This window comes from Wallemia mellicola, assembly GCF_000263375.1.
Source record: "Wallemia mellicola CBS 633.66 unplaced genomic scaffold WALSEscaffold_21, whole genome shotgun sequence".
Lineage (NCBI taxonomy): Eukaryota > Fungi > Basidiomycota > Wallemiomycetes > Wallemiales > Wallemiaceae > Wallemia > Wallemia mellicola.
In genome coordinates, this window is record NW_006531978.1 from 161,493 (window position 1) to 179,379 (window position 17,887).

The following is a 17,887-nucleotide window of genomic DNA, read 5'->3' on the forward strand; positions in this document are numbered from 1 at the left end:
ATGGCTAGTCTAACGAATCAAGGGGATTTCCCATACGATGTACAATTTCCATCTAGGGGTATTCTAGTCTGTAACGCTTCAATCAGATATCTCATACTAACCCATATCTAGCCTCCCGATTTCAAAGCATGGGGAAGCGCCAGCGCTCGCGCCCACAAAGATAGAGTTAATGCTGTAGGCTGGAGCAACGATGGTAAAAGACTGGGTAGCGTTTCTAGCGATAAGTCTCTTAGAATCTGGCCGGAGAAGGCGCTCGATAGCGGTAGACCAGACGCTAAAATGGCAACAGCGATGATTGGGCATAGCGATAAAGTAGTTCAATTAGCTTGGCATCCCTTGGATTCTAATCTACTTACAACGGTTTCCTTGGACAAGACAATAAGATGTTGGGATATCAGAGGTGCTTTATTCGATTTTGCATCTAACTTAAGCTAACGACACACAGCTAGAGCACCTACAACTACCTTGCAGCTATCATCAGCTGCATACAACTTAGCCTACCATCCAGATGGACAGACTTTAGCAGCAGGTGCTGAAACAATCGGCTTCTACGACTTACGCCATCCAACTGGACCCCAAAGGACGATAGAAAGACAACAACAAGCAGACGTGAGTTATATAAGGTGTCGATCCCACCTCTCTAACCTGATCTCCCTGATCTAGCGTATAAATCATGATTTTAGATGGTCAAAAGATGGTGAATTATTCACTATTTGCTGTAATGACGGTTCCTTTGAGGCATATTTATACCCTTCATTTGAATTGGAGTTTAGTGATAAAGGACACACATCTGATGCAACAAAGATAGAGTTCACAAAGGACAGACGGTGTGTAGAGCAGATCCCTTTCGGAAGAGTGCTCACGATAATAGGTACATGTTGACTGGCGGTGGTGATGCAGTTGTCAATGTTTGGGATCTCGAAGAGTGGATCTGTCTGCGGTCGATCAATCAAATAGAAGGACTAGTGAGATCAATAAGCGTGAATTCAATTTCTGAGTGTGTCGCAATTGGTACGGATGATAGGAATATAAGTATAGCATCGATACACACAGGTGAGACACTACATTCATTTAAAACTGGAGCGAAGACAAAGTCACTCGCATGGCACCCTAGCAAACTGCTCCTAGCTTATGCAAGTGAGGATATTACAAGAGAAGAACACATGAGAGAACCTGGAATGATGAATATATCATCTTCTGTAAGAGTATGGGGGAAGGGAGTTGGGAGACCTTCAGCGTAACGGTTATGTACTTAAAGTATAATCCTTTGTTTTAAATAATGTATTAGATGTCAATTACGTTATTACGCTATTACGCTATTATGTTTCTTGATTGATTACAACCAAATGGATAGCGCACTTCTCAGTCAAATTCAAGGCGGGAAGAGGCTCAAAAAGTCACAGACGGTTCGTTTTGTTGTCATATGCTAGAGACACTCCCTTAATATCCCTTAGAATGATAGATCAGCCCCTGCGGTTGATGGTGGAGTCGTAGGCGAACAAAAGAGCAGTGCAGGCAGTACGGGCGGTGGCGGAGGAGTCACGAAACAAGCGTCTGCTGCTGCCGCTTCATCTGGGCCACAGCTCGGGGGTATCTTCGCCGGTGTCGGGATGCCAAAACTTCGTCCAACTGGATCCCAGCCAATTAGTGTGTATTAGTGTTGCTTTGTGTGTTACACGCTGACTTATACTATCAGATAAAGGTGCATTAGCAAAGCCTCCTTCGATACCCAAACCACCGTCTCAGGTACCTCCAGCGCCTCTAGTTCCTAGTCCAGCAGCAAGGCCGCCAAATCCGCCAAATCCACCAGGGAGGTCTATGCCAGCAGCTCCTCCAGGAAGGTCTACACCAGCGGCTCCTCCAGCGAGGGCAACACCACCACCACCGGCGAGAGGAACGCCGGTACCACCTGCACCACCTGCATCATCTACCCCTCCAGCACGTACGACTCCTCCAGCACCACCAATAGGAAGATTACCACCACCCGTTCCCCCAGTAGCCGCTGCACCCACTAAGAAGCCACCACCACCAGCACCAAAGCCAAAACCAAAGCCACCTGCGCCAGCAGCACCGCCGGCTCCAGCAGCGCCACCTTCTCAGCCACCCCGCGTGTTGCCTCCTGGTCCACCACCAGGTCAGCCAGCACGGTCAATTCCCCCACCACCACCAAGCAGACCTTCTCCTCCGCCCGCACCGCAGAGGAATGCACCACCAAGCCTGCCATCAAGGACTCCAAGTACAGCTTCGTGAGGGCTTATTTGTAAAATTTTCACAGCTAACAAGCTATAGACGACCACCGCCTCCACCTCGCCCAACAGGAGGAACAGCGAAAGCAGCACCACCACCACCACCTCGACCAGGCAATAGCGCAAATACGACTCGGTGAGTAAAACTATTGATGACTAAACTTTCTAACAAGGTAGGGCACCACCTCCACCGCCTCCAAGAGGTACCAACAGTGGTGCTAACACGGGTGTCTCAAATATAGCAAATGCAATCGCAAATAAGCCGCCTCCGCTGAGGTCCGCCAACCAAGCACCTCGTCAAGCACCTAGTCAAGCGCCTAGTTTACCTTCAAGGGCATCCCCAGCAGCTCAGAGTGAAGCACCAGCGCCATCACAGCCAATTCTACCACCACCCCCTCTTCGTACAGCTACCGTACGTAACGTTAATAAGAATCCTGACGGGAATACGATACCTAGAAGTAATAGTAACAGTTATATACGCGAAATTTACGCTCACATGCATCAATATTAGGTACAACGCCTCCTGCAAACATAGGAGAGTATCAATTCCCGTCACATTTAGATATACCCGACCCTAGACCGTTCGAAAGGACGACATTGACTTATCCAAGTGGTAGAAACAAAGCGACGAACTTTGATGTAAAGCAACTTGTATAGGTGTGCTTATATAGGTGTACTTGTATGATGTTAATGCGATGGGAGGGGAGTTTTCGATGAATATATTTATGAAAGGTCCACTCTGTCCCGTCTACCGCGTGTATCTGATGTGCATTTGCAAAATGAATTATAGATGAATTGAACAGAAGGCACAAGGCAAGCGATGAATGCAGGTAGTTAACCGTAAGAATAGATAGTGCCTCTAATGAGTACATAAAGACTCTAAACGTCCCTATAACGCCTCACAATCTGTATTATATAATGGTATGAAAAATCTCGCGACACGTGTAAAACACCAGAGGAAGTCACGACTAGTAGACACCAAGCGCGTAATACAAGTCAGTCGACAAATCCAGTCATATCACTCAGCATTTAAACACTAATTACACTAATTATGTAAGCAGACTAACATTCCGGAGTAAAAACTTATGTGGCAAGCTGACTAAAAGATAGAATGGTGCTGTGGTATCCTGCTCTAATTAAAAGAGACCGTCGCCAAAGCCCTGGGTTTGCTGTGCAAGCGATGCGTATGACGTGTCACTGACTTGTCATTCCATCCGACTATGGTAGGCGTCTTGAAAATCAACCACCAAGTGCGAAACTATTATGAAATTAAAAGCATCAGTCGCAGCAGGTTTACTGGCATTTTTAGCCAGCGTACACGCTAACGAGAACAACGAGCCTTCAGATGTTGTTTCTCTCACCAAAGACACCTTCAGCGACTTTGTCAACTCAGACTTATCACTTTTGAGTTTCACCGCCCCATGGTGTGGTCACTGTAACCGTCTCAAGCCAGAATACAAGAGTGCAGCTTCAACTTTGAAGTCAAAAGACATCCCATTGGGTAATGTCGATTGTACAGAGCAAGCTGAGCTTTGTGCAGAACACGAAGTAGGTGGCTACCCTACTCTCAAGGTTTTCAGAAAGGGTCTCTCAACTCCTTACGGTGGCACCAGGAAAGCTGACGGTATTGTCAGCTATATGACCAAGTAAGTCTCTTGATCTCACTCAATTAGGCTAACAGACCAGACAATCCCTCCCAGCAGTCTCTTCCATCACCCCACAAAACCACGACGAGTTCAAGCAATCTGACAAGGTCGTCGTCATCGCATACAACCTCAAGCCAAACAGCGACTTGTACAACACATTCCACTCAACCGCCAACACCCTCCGCGATAAGCACCTCTTTGGTGAGACTGAAGACAGCACCGTTGCTAAGCAAGCTGGTGTCTCAGGTCCTTCCGTTGTCATCTACAAGTCCTTCGACGAAGGCCGCAACGATGTCGACACCAAGTCACTCGATGAGAAGACCCTCATTGACACCATCTCAGTCAACTCAGTTCCTCTCATCGATGAGGTTGGACCAGAAAACTTTGCTCACTACGCTACATCTGGTCTCCCATTGGCTTACCTCTTCGTCAACCCAGAGGATCCAAAGTTGGAGTCACGTGTCGAAGAGCTCAAGCCGGTTGCTGAGGAGTACAAGGGCAAGATCAACTTTGTTTGGATCGATGGTGTCAAGTTTGTTGAACACGGCAAGGCCCTCAACTTGGTTAAGGACGAATGGCCAGGATTTGTCATCCAAGATCTCGTTGAAGGCAACAAGTATCCATTTGACGCCACCAAGGACGTAAACAAAAAGAACATTGCTTCATTCGTCAAGGACTACTCAAATGGTAAGATCCAACCATCAATCAAGTCTCAACCAATCCCAGAGGAACGCGTTGTAGATGGTGTTTACCAATTAGTAGCAGATGAGTACGAAAAGGTTGCACTCGATGACAAGAAGGACAGCTTGGTTGCTTTCGTAGCTGGCTGGTGTGGTCACTGCCGTGCTCTCCATCCTAAGTACAATGAGCTCGGACAACGTTTCTCAGGAGATGATGGTGTTGTAATTGCAAGATTTGACGCAACAGAGAATGATGTTCCAGACAACTTCAGCATTACTTCTTTCCCTACTATTAAGTTGCAACCAGCTGGTACTAAGGGTTGGATTGACTACGAAGGTGACAGAAGTGTTGAAGATTTGGAAGAGTTCCTTAATAAGAACAGAGCAACCAAATCATCATCACAAGCTGAACAAAAACCTGCTCACGATGAGCACAAGAAGGATGAACTTTAAAGCCTCTGCATGAACTTTGAAGCGTTTGCATGAACTTTAAAGAAAGTGTTTGCATTCATCAAAAATACCTTTTATTGATTTTAGGCATTCTCACTTTGTAATCACGAATATAAATTCCAAACATTCTAATGAAATACATGCGCATGCCCAATGTTAGGTTAGTGTTATTGTTAGGGTTAGGTCGGCAGCATGATATCTACTTTGTGTTGTTGTGAAACAAAGTGTCGCGGAAATTGCGACTGTATTAGTGTCAGGTTGGCAGCATAATACCTACTTGTGCTGTCTATATGAACACGTTGTCACGAAGGTTTGCTTATTAGTGCATGTTTGCTACAATATCATAATTTCTATATTCAATTTATACACTGCCATCGCATGTGTTCTCATCCTTGCTGCAGCCACCCGCTAAATCAACATTAACGAAGCGGAACGACTTGAATTGTCTCATTGGATCTTTCAGATTGAAGCACCCAGGAGGTGATGCTGTACCTTTAATAATGTGCGGATAACAGTGAGACTGACAGCTGCATTGATCATTGTTTGTTGCGATCAGACTGACGGATCCAAAATTCAAATCGTGAAACTTGATACTATGGGGGTTGTTAATTGAAGCAACCTCAAGTATGTAAAATCTCACCTTCCACGTCCACTCTCTACCAAGCAGTCAGAGTTGTCTACAGATACGCTCGTACCACAATTCTCTTCACAAGAATCGTCTGAGCAGAATTGAGCATATGTTGTCGCCCCAATGTATTGTATCAAGGTGGTGATGACTATACAGACAAGCAAAGTTTTGAACGAATTGAGATTAAACATTGGCTTTACTAGGGTGATTAGGATAGAGCAAACCGAGAGTAGTAATTTATTCTACTAGGGAAGCTGTGTAGTTTGCTCAAAGACCCTGATAATTGCAGGTACCACTGCATAAAAATTCCGAAATATCAAACGTTAAGGTGTCAGGGTTATCAGTGAATATCCATAGATATATCTAATGTCGATTCATTGGTCCGATTTCTCAATTGTGTAGCCGCAAAGAGAAGTTTCTGTCCGATGGTTGAAATAGTTTTCACTCCGCGCCCCGAGCATAGCGCTGACGCTTTGACCCGAGAATCAAAGGATCTCGAAATTTTAAACATTTTCGAGAATCTAAAAGCATTTACTCATACGCTCTAAAGCCCTCTTGGACGCCCTTTAAAGTCCCAATTTCGCACTTCCTTTGTGATATGGTCTTCTAACTGAAGCGTGGAGTAATTAAATAGAAAGTTATGCTAAAAATAACTGAACATTACACAGCCACATATCTGCTCAAATGCACCACGTTCGTGTACGCAAAAAGGAAAAAGCCTGTCACAAAATTATCACAACGCACTTGTATTATAATAATCTATCTTTTTATTTTTACAACCGTACAAAAAAACTCATATCTAGTGAAATCCAACTTTGAGGGAAATCGTTGATCGCAAACTGTAAGACAATATCAGAGACATGATGCACAATCGCGCGTAATCCAACGATTAAGCCTTGCAATTATTTGGATCGCAGCTACTGGTAATGAAACGATATGATGCACCATTGGCGTCTTTGGGAAGTTTTACGCATCCAGCCCCATCGTACTGACCGCCACTCACTATATTATTCATGCACTGTGACTGACAGCTGCAGCTCTATGCAAATGTTAGTAATGTAGTATAATCTTTTGATATACTAACGTCGTGTGGCCTGAAAATTTGTAAACGGCATACTTAGTTTAAAGCAACACTTACGTGATAACCAAAGATACAGTGGACCAGAATGGGTTATCTGTTCCGTGTAACAATACTGATTTACGTCCTGGCTCCTCTAAACATCCTGTTGTGTGCGTCAGTCTTGTTTCTACAGTGAGAGTAACACCCACCAGGGTTGTTGCCTGATACGGCAATTCCACAATTAACACTACAGTTATCATCATCACAAAATTGTGCCCAGCCAGAGCTATAAACTGTTTTTGTTAGAGCGAGTGTTGTGACTGCGTAGATTGTGAAGTTCTTTATTGAGACAAAGTTGAGCATTTTGAATGAGCTTTAAATTAGCTTAATGATTGAGAAGCTAGGGTGAATTAATTATATAAATAACTTTCAAATGCTGTGTAGATATCAGTTAAACACTTTGATCGTTGCAGGCACCCATAGAAAATAACTTCCGATAGACGAGCTATAAAATTAAATCGCGAGTTTCTTGATAGGTAGTTTATTAAGAAGTTTGATACGCGTGTAGAGGTATAGAAAGTGTATATCCGAATCTACTCCGTGAGGACCCTGAGCGGAGCATATTAAGCCTCATTTGATCGGAACTATATTACGATTCTATATCGCGTGTTGGCTCATTTGAAGTTACTTAAGACAACCCCAATAACGTGCTGTAAGCCCCACATATGCTGCTCAACTAGCTTGCTAGGCAATTTATTGAGAACATTGATGTGCGTATAAAGGTATAGAAAGTATCTATTCGAATCTACTCCGCGAGAACCCTGAGCGGAGCATATTGCTTGGGAAAGGCACATATCACGTTGCATATTAAGCCTCAGCTCTATTAGGGTTCCATGTCGAGTGTTGTCTCATTTGACGTTACTTGAGACACCCCTAATAACGCGCTTTACGTTTCACATATGCCGCTCAACTAACTGGTCCTATACATTCCTGCTATTCGCGCTGTTGGTGCTGCTGGCGCTATGGGCGCTTCGTAGAGTGCCTATGGTATAGACGATACATCGTCAGATCCATGAGATGTGGGTAGAGCGCTTATATAGCACACCAGCATACTCATTAGCGAGCGTATTCAGTGTGTAAAATGTATCTGTACTCTAATAGGCTGGTCGAAAAAATTTGTTCTGCATTGAAAAGAAATGCACACGGATGCAGTGCTATCAATACCTTTACTGGGTGGAAGCTCTAAGTCTACATATCGAAATATTCTAATGTTTAGCGATAACGACCAGTGTTACACCCACTATCGCTGTCTGAGTGGCACGCTCTGCAACCTCAATAGGGCATGCTTACGCCTTTACCTCAATTTACAATGTTTATCAGTAAGGCCATGGCCATGAGTATCATTTTTTTTCTTCGAGAGTGGTTTCCCCGATTTCCCCGTTTAATAAGAATCACATCATAAAAGTCGATGAAGCTTGCAGCCGTTTTTATGTTGGCCTTAGGGTCAGCAGCCGCTGCATCAATTAATGTACGTCTCCTCTGATATTGGTCCTCCGTTAACACCACTAGACCCCTTCTATCGCGCTTAGAAACAAGAACCACTTTTCGTTAGATTCCGATGTGGCTGCGCATGCCTTGTATGGGATTAAACCAGAATATCGCAATGAAGTGCTCAAATACCATCGCCTGGGAAACGATGACCGTGCCCGTGCAGCTTTGATAGCTGGTTTGAACGACAGAAAAGCATACCAACTTATAGACAAACTTCAAAAATTGGGGAACTAATTTGAAGTTTACCAGATCTTTTGGGTCTTTTACTAGATGATTTACCAGGTCTCTTCTAGATGATTTACTAGATGCTTTACTAGATTTATTTGGAGTTACTAGCTTTACTAGATGATATACTAGACTTTTTGGACTTACTAGCTTTACTAGTTTTACTATATTCAATTTCACTATATTCATTCTCATTTATCAGATTACTTTACCCGAATCTCTTTTAGCGAAGCGATACCCGAGATATGGTACTTACCGCGAATTATCAAAACGGTCTTGCTTTTGTGCACCTGCATCCTCTTTAGCTCATTAGAGCTTTTCCTTGTACTAATCTGCTTGTTGAAGATTCGCGTGAGGGGACTAACTGCGTGGAGTCAGTAACTAGGGTGAGTAAACAGACCTGATTGTTCTACTGAACTCTGATTATTTGCGTGAGCAATCGATCTTGTCAGTTCAGCATGTCAACGGTCTTTGACCGCTAGCGCTGATGGCTCTGTAATGCTCACGGTGACGTAATTAGATGATAAGCTGACGCGCAAATTTATTAAGTATGCATCATTAATATACAGAGGTCAGCAGTATGGCCATAGGATCTTCACAGACGCACCAGCTGGCAATATAAGTGGGGGTCAACATGGCGTTCTATCGGCTGATTTCCCAAACTACGACGCGACTAGATACGCGCTCATCTTCCTCGATGATCTTCACCGATGGTATTCTTCCAGTGGATCCTCAGATGGCAAGACCTCAGGACTCTACTGATCTCATCTCAGCATCCACGAATGCGCAAACCGCAAGGAGAACACATCTATTTCGACATTTTTATCGTGATATATCGATTGCATGGTCATCTAAGAAACGTGCTCGTGTTAAATACACCGGTGTCTAAATTCGGCTATCTAAATGCTCTCCCGACTCACTTGATTGTCCAGGTCGAGCACAGATTAACTGGCATCGTAACAAGGCTCGCCAATGCTTACTTTGGCACAGGATAGTTTCACCTTAGAGTCCACTAAAGTCATGTGTCCATCATGCGCTGTTCACCCCCTGCTCTACAGGGTATTGGTATGCGGTGTATACATGGTGACACCACAGCTCCCGAATCGTCTATAAATGCTCCCTCGAGACACTCTCTCATCAACCATGTTCAAAGTACTCTTTTTTGCTCCATTACTCGCTCTCGTTGCTGCAGGTGGCTCGGAGGTCTGTCTCAACAAAAAGGCAGGCTGTGTCGAAGCTCAAATAACGAAAGACTGCTGCGCAGCCGTAAAGCAATCTGGTAGGTGGCCACAGATTTTTGAGAAGCATCTAACATATCTTTAGCGTATTTCAGCGAAGTATCGTCGTAGGTGGGAATCTGCTTCTAATTCGAGATACTAACTTTATAAGCACTTGTGTCCCGTACGCGGCTAATGGAATCAATACTGGAGACATGGTAGATTGTTGCGAAAGCCGAGGAGCTGGTAGCCATGGCGGAGAAACCGTGACTGATATGTCCAACCGCAAGATATGTCTGGATCCACTAGACGGCACATCCAAATGAACTTCCATAGTCTTGAAAAACACTCTAGCTCAACTCTGAAGTCATAAAATACGTGTATCTCAATTGTAAACTGACATAAAGCACCTGTAATCACATAGAACACTTGCAGTGACATAGCTCAACTTTGGCGCCCAATTGGTTCCCATTGCATATTCCGATTACGTGCAAGGCACCAGAATTACGCTCGATTACCCTTCAGTCAGCCACATCTGTAGCTTTCTACGCAGCTGTTAGTCTTTGCTCTGTGGTGTGTCGGTACCGGCCGCTTAACAATACAAGACGCTACGGAGTATCTTGTATCTTGCTTTAAAGCAGCCTCTAAGCGTCTTCTGGCCACGCTCTGCCTTTTAATCGGGTAGCTTCCACATAGCGCTCTGTAGAAGTTTATTCCAAAGCCTATTATGATCCGTCTTGCCGCCTGTAGGGACTGGACAAATTCCCTTAATTTCTAATTCTTTTATCAAGTTCCATTCTACGATAGTACAAATCTGGGCTACTCCATCTATGTTTTGTGCTTTCATCTCTCCGCTGATGCTTGCACGACGAGGGTTGCACTTGCGCGCAACTAGTTAAGACATGACGACGGGGTGGCTCTTCCTGCACGTGTTTAGCTCTACCTGGCTGAGCTTTCGCGTGTGAAAAAGGAAATGGAACGTGAAAAATTTAACAACCCCAAAATTTCTAGAGTATTTAAGCGACCATCTTTTCTCCAGATACATTCGGAAAGTATTTATCTCAGTAAGTCTTGGCAGCTTTTTTGTCAGAGCTTTGGTATCTCTAACGACCGTGCGCTTACACTTATCAGTAACAATGGGGCAGTCGAAATTCAAACCTAGACAGACGATGTCCAGAATTAACAAACCAGCACCAATTAAACATTCTGGAGATAATAATTTGCCTCCTGTAGACCATCGTCGTAGTGGCCTAAGCCGCCCGAAAAGATGCAGCTGGTGCATCGAAAGGGGATCAGAGTGAGCGTACCGTCGTTATTATGAAATGCCTGCTTACTTTTATGGGGATTGTATTAAAGACCACCCTCACTTCAAAGAGACTGGCAAATGTTACTGGTGCTATGAGAACGACAAAGAATGTACTCCTTCGCAATCAACTAGCGCCAAAAAAAACCTTGGCCATTCATAAGACACTTAAGACACATGTTGAAAACATTAAAGCAATTTACGAAGCTAGCGTCGAAGTCGACGACCCAGAAATCTTAAAATGTTTTAACTTCTCAAAGGTTAGTCTCAAAATACTCAATGATAATTTTAACATAGTAAGGAAACTACAAAAATCCTTTTATTGTTCGGCGATGGTCGCTTAGATGCGTTGATGGAAAGATTGGCCCATGGAGACAACCTCAATCACGACAACAACACCACTAACGCAGACGAGGAGGACTATATCACTGATGATGATGAATGTTACAGCGATGATGCTGATTAACTCATTCCATTGGTGTACCGCTTAATGTTCGCATTGCATTTACTTGAAGTTCGGCAAGAGCCTCAACTTTCCTATTAGCTAAATTTACTATTCCAGCATTTTCTAGAGCTATGCAGATACCAGTCCTTACTCAGCATATGGTCTAATTTTACTTTCGTTATTACAGAACACGTAATATGGTGAAACATAAACCCAAATCTGAATCGAACTGTGACGTATTGGTGAAACAACTCAATTGATTGCTATGGAAAAGAAATGCGCAATCGCACTAGCAGTCCCGTACAAGTTCTCATGGTTGAATCGTGTGAAAAGACTTTAAATTCTTATTGGAGTCTGCAAACATGTAATACTGTTTCACAAAGCATAAATTACTTTTTTATTTGGATATCTATAGTGTTCTACAACTGAGAGCTTTCGACTATGTCAAATAACGTAACATTCAGTAAAAGTGATATTAAATCAGACGATAAGTAGAGCTACCTGTGTGTTAGTATGCCTCTGTATGTCTACTATAATAAACTTAATGGAAGTGAAATTTGACATTTCGTTTAAATAGGTATCAATGAAATTCTAGTGACACAATCCGCATTTCTAAGTTATGATTAATCTAATTGCTATCCTTTCTTATAATCCTGGTGACATGGAGTCTGGAAACAATCGTGACTTCATTATCATTTTATCATGAAGCAGTGCTAATAGGGTTTCAATGTGTTTCCGGACAATGACAGCACAATGCACGGTGTAAGGTGGAGCCTACTTTTTAAGCAAACATAAGTCGCATCAGAAGTGAAAGCAAATTTATTCTGGGATACAATTAGATATATAGCTGATAATACAGTTAGTAATACAGCAGTTAGGAATACAGTTGGGAATACAGCTAATAATACAGCTATTAGTGTTTCACTCATCCCAAGACTATAGCTTGAAGCCTTTGGAATCTCCTATGATACTTGTGAACTAATTGTCCAACAGCCAGCTTAATTCTCCATAACAAATCCTCCTCTATGCACACGCGTACATGGGCATTGATGTGATTCTGGTACCCTCTCATGTTTATAGGTTCATCACAAATGACACAGTTGCAGATGTGGTCGGTCCTCTTCCTCTTTCTATTAGTTTCGTTATGTGCAGCTGTTGTTTTGGTATTAGCAAAATCAAATAATGTCGCTTCGCTTACATTTTTTGTGTCTACGCACTCCAATGACATTTTTGCAGACCTTTCCACACTTGTCACAAGTGGCTGGTAATTCTCCTGTCGACCATGTAAGTTAGTTCTGGTACTGTAACCCCACATACTCTCTGATTCAGCTTCTATCTTAAGGATTGGATATGAGCTCTCAGCCTTTAAAATCAGACCTTCAGGTAACACAACTGTTTTTGCGATTGCATCACATTCAGCCTGCCACAATTTGGGAAAGTCCTTTGGGAAAGGCGCATCTTCCTTGAGGTTTCCTAGAAGGATGTGCAGGAGGTGAATATCCTTCTGTTTTTGCAAGTTCAATTTCCTATTTAAAAGCTTATTATAGAAGTTATTGACCGCAGTGTCCAGATCCTTGCTACATGTTAAATTTAAATATTCGATGTCTGCATCTTCTAGGCATAATTGATAGAAAGTCTTAGCTAATGATTTCTGCAGATGTTTACGCTTTATATGTGTATAGTCGCTATTACAGCTACTATATACTGTAGTAATTATATGATCAATGACTTTGTCGATATTTAAATTGAATTTTTTCACGGCGTCATATGCAACCGCATTAAACCTTTTGTCTTCATTTATATATAGATCATTGGGGCGTCTACAGCTGTTGTCGGTTGTAAGTGTCCAATATAATAAAGTCTGATCTCTTGTTAAATGGTATTCTGATGACATGAAATTATAGAACTTGTTTTGTGAGTAGTACCTTGTCTTTTCAAGCCCATTTAGCGCAGCTAAAGCATTAGCCAATATTTTACCCTGCCCAGGCTTGTAAGGTAATAAGTGATCACCATCTTCAGAGAAAGTTATAACTGTATCGTATGAGGCCAGTAAATCCATGTGTTTCTTATGTAAATGGCAATCTGCTTCAGCTACAGCTAATTCCAATTTAACGTTGTTTTTTGTATTCACCAATTTATTTATTGCCATTAAATGTGAAATTTGGGAAACCTTAGCCTTGTTGATGATGTTACGACTTGGCAAACCATACGTGAGTCCGACTTGATCAGAGCGATATGATTCGACTGCCTGAGTAAAGTCACCATCTCTTATATTCATGTTCAATTTGTTTAAACTGTCGTTTGGTCCATGTTTCTCAAATACGTTTGGCTTATAGTCCATTACAGCAAATGTTTGGTCAAAGTTTTGTGCTATATCCAATAAGCGTAGCATTATAAGAGCACTACTGGTGTATCCCATGTAAAACATGCGCACTAGGAAGCTGCATTGACTGTATATATCGATAACAGCTGCTGTGCGCTTATCTTTCAATGTTTCGGGATCAAATTCGAATCTTGAAGCGTTTTGTGCTGCATATAAAATATTATTATTACTAAGGCCCATATTTATTGGTTTATTCGTTGGTTTAGCTGTCGATTATCTTGGTTGTTACAGACAGAGATGAGGGGAGCACATTGTAACATCAAGTTTAGAAGGCTACCGCTGTCACACGCTCTACAAAAGCAAAATTTTGAACAGAGGATAGGGAACCAGATAACTATTTTGTTTTTTGTTAAACATAAGAGACGCTAGGATGTCGTTAAGTACTGGTCGATAAAACAGGGAAGCAACTGGCAGTAAAGCGTTTGGTTAAAATTCTGAAGTGAGCGGATGAATATCAATGTTTTAAGGATGTAAATTAACAGCAAACATTAGAATATTAGAATATTATTACACGCACAATTGATTATTGAACTGATATTGAGCCCACTAACAAATTGCAGTGGCTACTAGATGCATAGCTATTGATAATATGGTTGTAATGTTAGGATATAGCTTACTTTCTGTCAAATTGAGTACGTCCTTGGATGATGAGCTGCGCCACTTCGATATTTTGCCCAACAACCAGCGACTATGGTACATACTCATGCTATAAGAAAGCCATGAATCTTGATTGTCTGCGAAGTGTATACGGTACACCCTACATTAACGTTAAGACTTACATGGACAACTGCGCAGTATGACGCTAGGAGTTTGTCCGTATTGGATTATAGTCAGTGGAAAATTAAGAGGTCAAAGTACCTTCTTATCCATAGCTGCATCTCCAAGTAAGTAAATTTTCATTTCGGCATCGGCACATTACAACAGTTGTCTTAATTTCCACAACATGATAGGAAACATGCTGACTACGCCAGCTTACAGGAGCTCAGGAGGCTAGTTGCTGGTGAAGCGTTTCTTTTTGCTCTCATCAGATTTGCGCCTAATCATTGTCGGAGAGTTTTTCGGAAGGGACCCCAGAAATCACGATCTAAGAAGGTACTCGCAATATTTCCATCAGCATAAAGGCGGTTAGTTGAGTAAATGTGATTGTCATTGCACGAGCAATTCTCCAAATGACTCTATAAGGTACATTGAAGTATATACGTACATTCACTATTTGGATATGCAAAAGTCAAAATTGTTTCGGACCCCTGTCTGCTGCGATGCTGCGTGATGAAAAGATGAGCCTATCGAATTTAGTCAATGATTATGGATGAAGGACATCAAAACTTATTCAGGAGTCTTTATGTCAATGAGATACCCGATCATCTACGACTCTACTACATACCGACAAGCAAAGGAAATAAAGGTTCGCGCAGTACTCGGAAAAAAGATAATGGCACTCTCCGAGAAATATGTAGCCTGTATTAGAGTTAGGCTACTTGAGTTGAAGGTAATCACTCTGTAACAGCTTTCATGCGAGTTTCGGGATACAGGAATGCCCGCGAATCTTGCGACGTAGAGAGCCGTGTGTTACGTATAGAATTATAGTGTGTTCTACCTGATATGTATGTTAGTATCCTCTTTCTAATACCAACGGAGGGTTCAATGCGGAATAGCTGATCTATTAAAGGTTGACGCGGGATAAATCAATTTAAGAGCTAGTACGTTTTTCTTTTAATGTTACCTCTATGATTTTACTCACATTGAATATTGGTAGTCACTGATATTATCGCTCTGTAATATATCTAATTCTCGCAAGAGAGCGTACACTAGTAGCATTGTCTATGACGTGCCGTGCTAAGCATTTCTGTGAGCAAGTACAAGGCCGGACGATGACGAATTTGAAATACAATGCCAGAACTACATAAAACTGGGCAGCCGCCAGGCGTCATCGCCTTAATGGGTCCCGCTGACGTCGTACGATAATAGCGCGGGCGCAGCGAAGGCAGTCATCAGCCAGAGCTCCTGTGGCCTAGTGGTGAGGGCATCCCTCTTATAAGGAATCTGCTTAACTTCAAGCTTAGAAATCTGGCATAGGGAAGATCGGGAGTTCGACCCTCTCCGGGAGCATCTCTTTTTGCGCCTGTCGGTTTCGGCCGCGGGTAATTTTTTCCCCGCCTGCTGGAAATCGCGCGGAAGAGCAACCTAAGGCGGTGTTCTTGGACAGGTGGCACAGGGCATGCTGGATGCTGTTTTGCAGCGCTGCTCGGTGCCAGGCGCCGCGGGAACGGACTGGACGACGAGGGAGGTAAGGCTGCTGTACATCGCAAATACACAAGTGCACATTCTGAATCTCTGGCGGTCATTCTGGGCTCTCCAACGGCGCAGGCGATCCTTGAGCGTACGCGCCGAAACGTGGTGCGCTTCGCGCGGATGCTTCGAGCACCGCTGATGGTGTATTCCTGGCCTGCTTCTTAGCATTGCTGTTGATCGTGTCTGCGCCTTTGCGTGGCCTGCTGCAACCGCGCTTCGCTCGATCCTGGTCTAGTCCTCCCGCGTTCTTTGGACGTTGGGCTTGATGGCTTGATAGTTATTTCCGTGGCCTGGCGATGTGACGATCCGTGCAGACGCCTACGCGGTTTCCATTTGTATCACCGCATTTATTCCTCAATTTGACCATTTAGCAACGCGGGTGTGTTGCATCCGGCCTTCTATTCTGCAGTGAACGTCGCCTGCCTCAGTATTGGGGCGCAGAGCTCTCTATTACGTCTTGCGATAATTATCCGGTCTACTCGATATCGGCGGCGACGTCACCATATCCGTATCGAGAGGGGGTAGCACAGCTGCGAGCGATAGACAATCCAAACCTCCTTGCATGCCACATTATAGAGCATAGCGGGGCGCTTATAAGGCATAGCGAGACCCTCACCAACGCTGCAGCGTCATATGCGAAAGAGTGGATAATCGGACACCCTACCCTATGCAAGCCATACATTGGCAGTTTGTATTTTTATAATCCGATGAGGAGCTTTTTGTTTCGACCTAAATGTGCTTTGAGTATGTTTTGTCTTTCTATGTGCACGAATAACCACACTAGATATATGTGAAACCAAGCTAATCACAGATACTGGATTACAAGCTACAATATGATATATTATTGTCCTACAACTCGAAGTTGATACTTCTCAATACCTCATGTGACAGGATACAGAGCATCTCAATCATATGGAGTGTAGTCGCGCATGCTTGCATGATTACTAGTAGGGTACGAGTATACCCTCATAGAGTCTAACTATTGCGTGGGCTTTGGGTAACCAACCTGCCAACCTAGTGCCATTGACTTAGCAGAACCTTACAAGCAGCCGGCATATCGAAAATGCTTTTAATGAACGTTATTGTCTTTTAAGTTAGACTCCCTTTGCGGGGGTTAGCTCACTATCTCTTATATTAAAACATCCAGTCAGGTTGAACAATTGAACGAAAAAGTGGAGCAGTTAAGAGGGGTATAGATTATGCAGGCGTTCGCTACATAAGGCCTACTCTACTACCATCCCTTCGCGTCAAGTTGAATGAACATCTACACCTACATCATAGGCTGAATCACACTACAATAGAGAGGACTGGATGAAAGGGATGACAAAACCAGCAAGTGGCACGTAAGTGGCATCCAATTGGACTTAGCGGAGAGGATCCATTAGACTTACAGGTCAACACAAATGCCTATTACGCGCAATGCCCTTATATCAACAACTGAGGTGCACTTTCCTAAAAGGCGTTCAACTCCTTATCTAGTACCGGGAATGTCTTGTTCGGTCTTCTTTACTTCGATTGTCAATTGCATCAACTCTTCACCATCATATGTCGAGGAGTATGTGCAAATCTCAATCATTTTCGCGCTTCTGAGTACACATTCGCGTCGATTCAGATTCGATTTGAGCTTCCCACGCGATCCAACCCCCGAAATTCCAATCCTGTTCATTTAGCCCTCATCCTCTGCTTGAATAGGCGCTCATACACCCTGAATACCGCGTCGCGCAGGTGAAGGTGCGACGCCAGGTAAGCTGCTGTCGTCTC

At 43.3% G+C, this 17,887-nt stretch overlaps 10 protein-coding genes and 1 non-coding gene across 11 annotated transcripts; 7 read left to right on the plus strand and 4 right to left on the minus strand.

Moving 5' to 3' along the window:
• Nucleotides 1–1,241, plus strand: WALSEDRAFT_65840 (WD40 repeat-like protein; the record flags this gene model as incomplete). The annotated part of the gene is made up of 5 exons (XM_006959915.1): nucleotides 1–66; nucleotides 112–400; nucleotides 446–609; nucleotides 664–827; nucleotides 872–1,241. 5 exons carry the CDS (start codon nucleotides 1–3, stop codon nucleotides 1,239–1,241), a joined length of 1,053 nt encoding a protein of 350 aa, XP_006959977.1.
• A 6-nt stretch (nucleotides 1,242–1,247) lies between these two features.
• On the plus strand, nucleotides 1,248–2,966 carry WALSEDRAFT_33667 (hypothetical protein). Its single transcript, XM_006959916.1, has 2 exons — nucleotides 1,248–2,704; nucleotides 2,758–2,966. The coding sequence occupies exon 1, from the start codon at nucleotides 1,819–1,821 to the stop codon at nucleotides 2,248–2,250; it is 432 nt and encodes a 143-aa protein (XP_006959978.1). The 5' UTR covers nucleotides 1,248–1,818; the 3' UTR covers nucleotides 2,251–2,704; nucleotides 2,758–2,966.
• Nucleotides 2,967–3,482: 516 nt separating this feature from the next.
• On the plus strand, nucleotides 3,483–5,166 carry WALSEDRAFT_61210 (protein disulfide isomerase). Its single transcript, XM_006959917.1, has 2 exons — nucleotides 3,483–3,889; nucleotides 3,930–5,166. The coding sequence occupies exons 1-2, from the start codon at nucleotides 3,510–3,512 to the stop codon at nucleotides 5,023–5,025; spliced, it is 1,476 nt and encodes a 491-aa protein (XP_006959979.1). The 5' UTR covers nucleotides 3,483–3,509; the 3' UTR covers nucleotides 5,026–5,166.
• A 154-nt stretch (nucleotides 5,167–5,320) lies between these two features.
• Nucleotides 5,321–6,258, minus strand: WALSEDRAFT_61211 (hypothetical protein). Its single transcript, XM_006959918.1, has 2 exons — nucleotides 5,663–6,258; nucleotides 5,321–5,615 (listed from the first exon to the last, which is right to left on the minus strand). The coding sequence occupies exons 1-2, from the start codon at nucleotides 5,839–5,841 to the stop codon at nucleotides 5,384–5,386; spliced, it is 411 nt and encodes a 136-aa protein (XP_006959980.1). The 5' UTR covers nucleotides 5,842–6,258; the 3' UTR covers nucleotides 5,321–5,383.
• A 147-nt stretch (nucleotides 6,259–6,405) lies between these two features.
• Nucleotides 6,406–7,297, minus strand: WALSEDRAFT_61212 (hypothetical protein). Its single transcript, XM_006959919.1, has 4 exons — nucleotides 6,920–7,297; nucleotides 6,789–6,873; nucleotides 6,735–6,744; nucleotides 6,406–6,689 (listed from the first exon to the last, which is right to left on the minus strand). The coding sequence occupies exons 1-4, from the start codon at nucleotides 7,071–7,073 to the stop codon at nucleotides 6,540–6,542; spliced, it is 399 nt and encodes a 132-aa protein (XP_006959981.1). The 5' UTR covers nucleotides 7,074–7,297; the 3' UTR covers nucleotides 6,406–6,539.
• Nucleotides 7,298–7,816: 519 nt separating this feature from the next.
• On the plus strand, nucleotides 7,817–8,700 carry WALSEDRAFT_61213 (hypothetical protein). The gene is made up of 2 exons (XM_006959920.1): nucleotides 7,817–8,238; nucleotides 8,280–8,700. The coding sequence occupies exons 1-2, from the start codon at nucleotides 8,179–8,181 to the stop codon at nucleotides 8,493–8,495; spliced, it is 276 nt and encodes a 91-aa protein (XP_006959982.1). The 5' UTR covers nucleotides 7,817–8,178; the 3' UTR covers nucleotides 8,496–8,700.
• Nucleotides 8,701–8,856: 156 nt separating this feature from the next.
• WALSEDRAFT_61215 (hypothetical protein) lies at nucleotides 8,857–10,137 on the plus strand. The gene is made up of 4 exons (XM_006959921.1): nucleotides 8,857–8,872; nucleotides 8,923–9,765; nucleotides 9,810–9,831; nucleotides 9,876–10,137. Exons 2-4 carry the CDS (start codon nucleotides 9,600–9,602, stop codon nucleotides 10,027–10,029), a joined length of 342 nt encoding a protein of 113 aa, XP_006959983.1. The 5' UTR covers nucleotides 8,857–8,872; nucleotides 8,923–9,599; the 3' UTR covers nucleotides 10,030–10,137.
• A 662-nt stretch (nucleotides 10,138–10,799) lies between these two features.
• On the plus strand, nucleotides 10,800–11,849 carry WALSEDRAFT_61218 (hypothetical protein). Its single transcript, XM_006959922.1, has 3 exons — nucleotides 10,800–10,964; nucleotides 11,107–11,266; nucleotides 11,308–11,849. Exons 1-3 carry the CDS (start codon nucleotides 10,840–10,842, stop codon nucleotides 11,470–11,472), a joined length of 450 nt encoding a protein of 149 aa, XP_006959984.1. The 5' UTR covers nucleotides 10,800–10,839; the 3' UTR covers nucleotides 11,473–11,849.
• Nucleotides 11,850–12,291: 442 nt separating this feature from the next.
• Nucleotides 12,292–14,014, minus strand: WALSEDRAFT_58436 (hypothetical protein; the record flags this gene model as incomplete). Its single annotated transcript, XM_006959923.1, has 3 exons — nucleotides 12,292–12,603; nucleotides 12,650–12,724; nucleotides 12,769–14,014. The coding sequence occupies 3 exons, from the start codon at nucleotides 14,012–14,014 to the stop codon at nucleotides 12,377–12,379; spliced, it is 1,548 nt and encodes a 515-aa protein (XP_006959985.1). The 3' UTR covers nucleotides 12,292–12,376.
• Nucleotides 14,015–15,834: 1,820 nt separating this feature from the next.
• Nucleotides 15,835–15,943, plus strand: WALSEDRAFT_t76. Its single transcript has one exon. It is a non-coding gene; the product is annotated as a tRNA-Ile (tRNA).
• Nucleotides 15,944–15,960: 17 nt separating this feature from the next.
• On the minus strand, nucleotides 15,961–16,989 carry WALSEDRAFT_61220 (hypothetical protein). The gene has a single exon (XM_006959924.1). It carries the CDS (start codon nucleotides 16,292–16,294, stop codon nucleotides 16,019–16,021), a length of 276 nt encoding a protein of 91 aa, XP_006959986.1. The 5' UTR covers nucleotides 16,295–16,989; the 3' UTR covers nucleotides 15,961–16,018.
• Nucleotides 16,990–17,887: the final 898 nt, after the last annotated feature.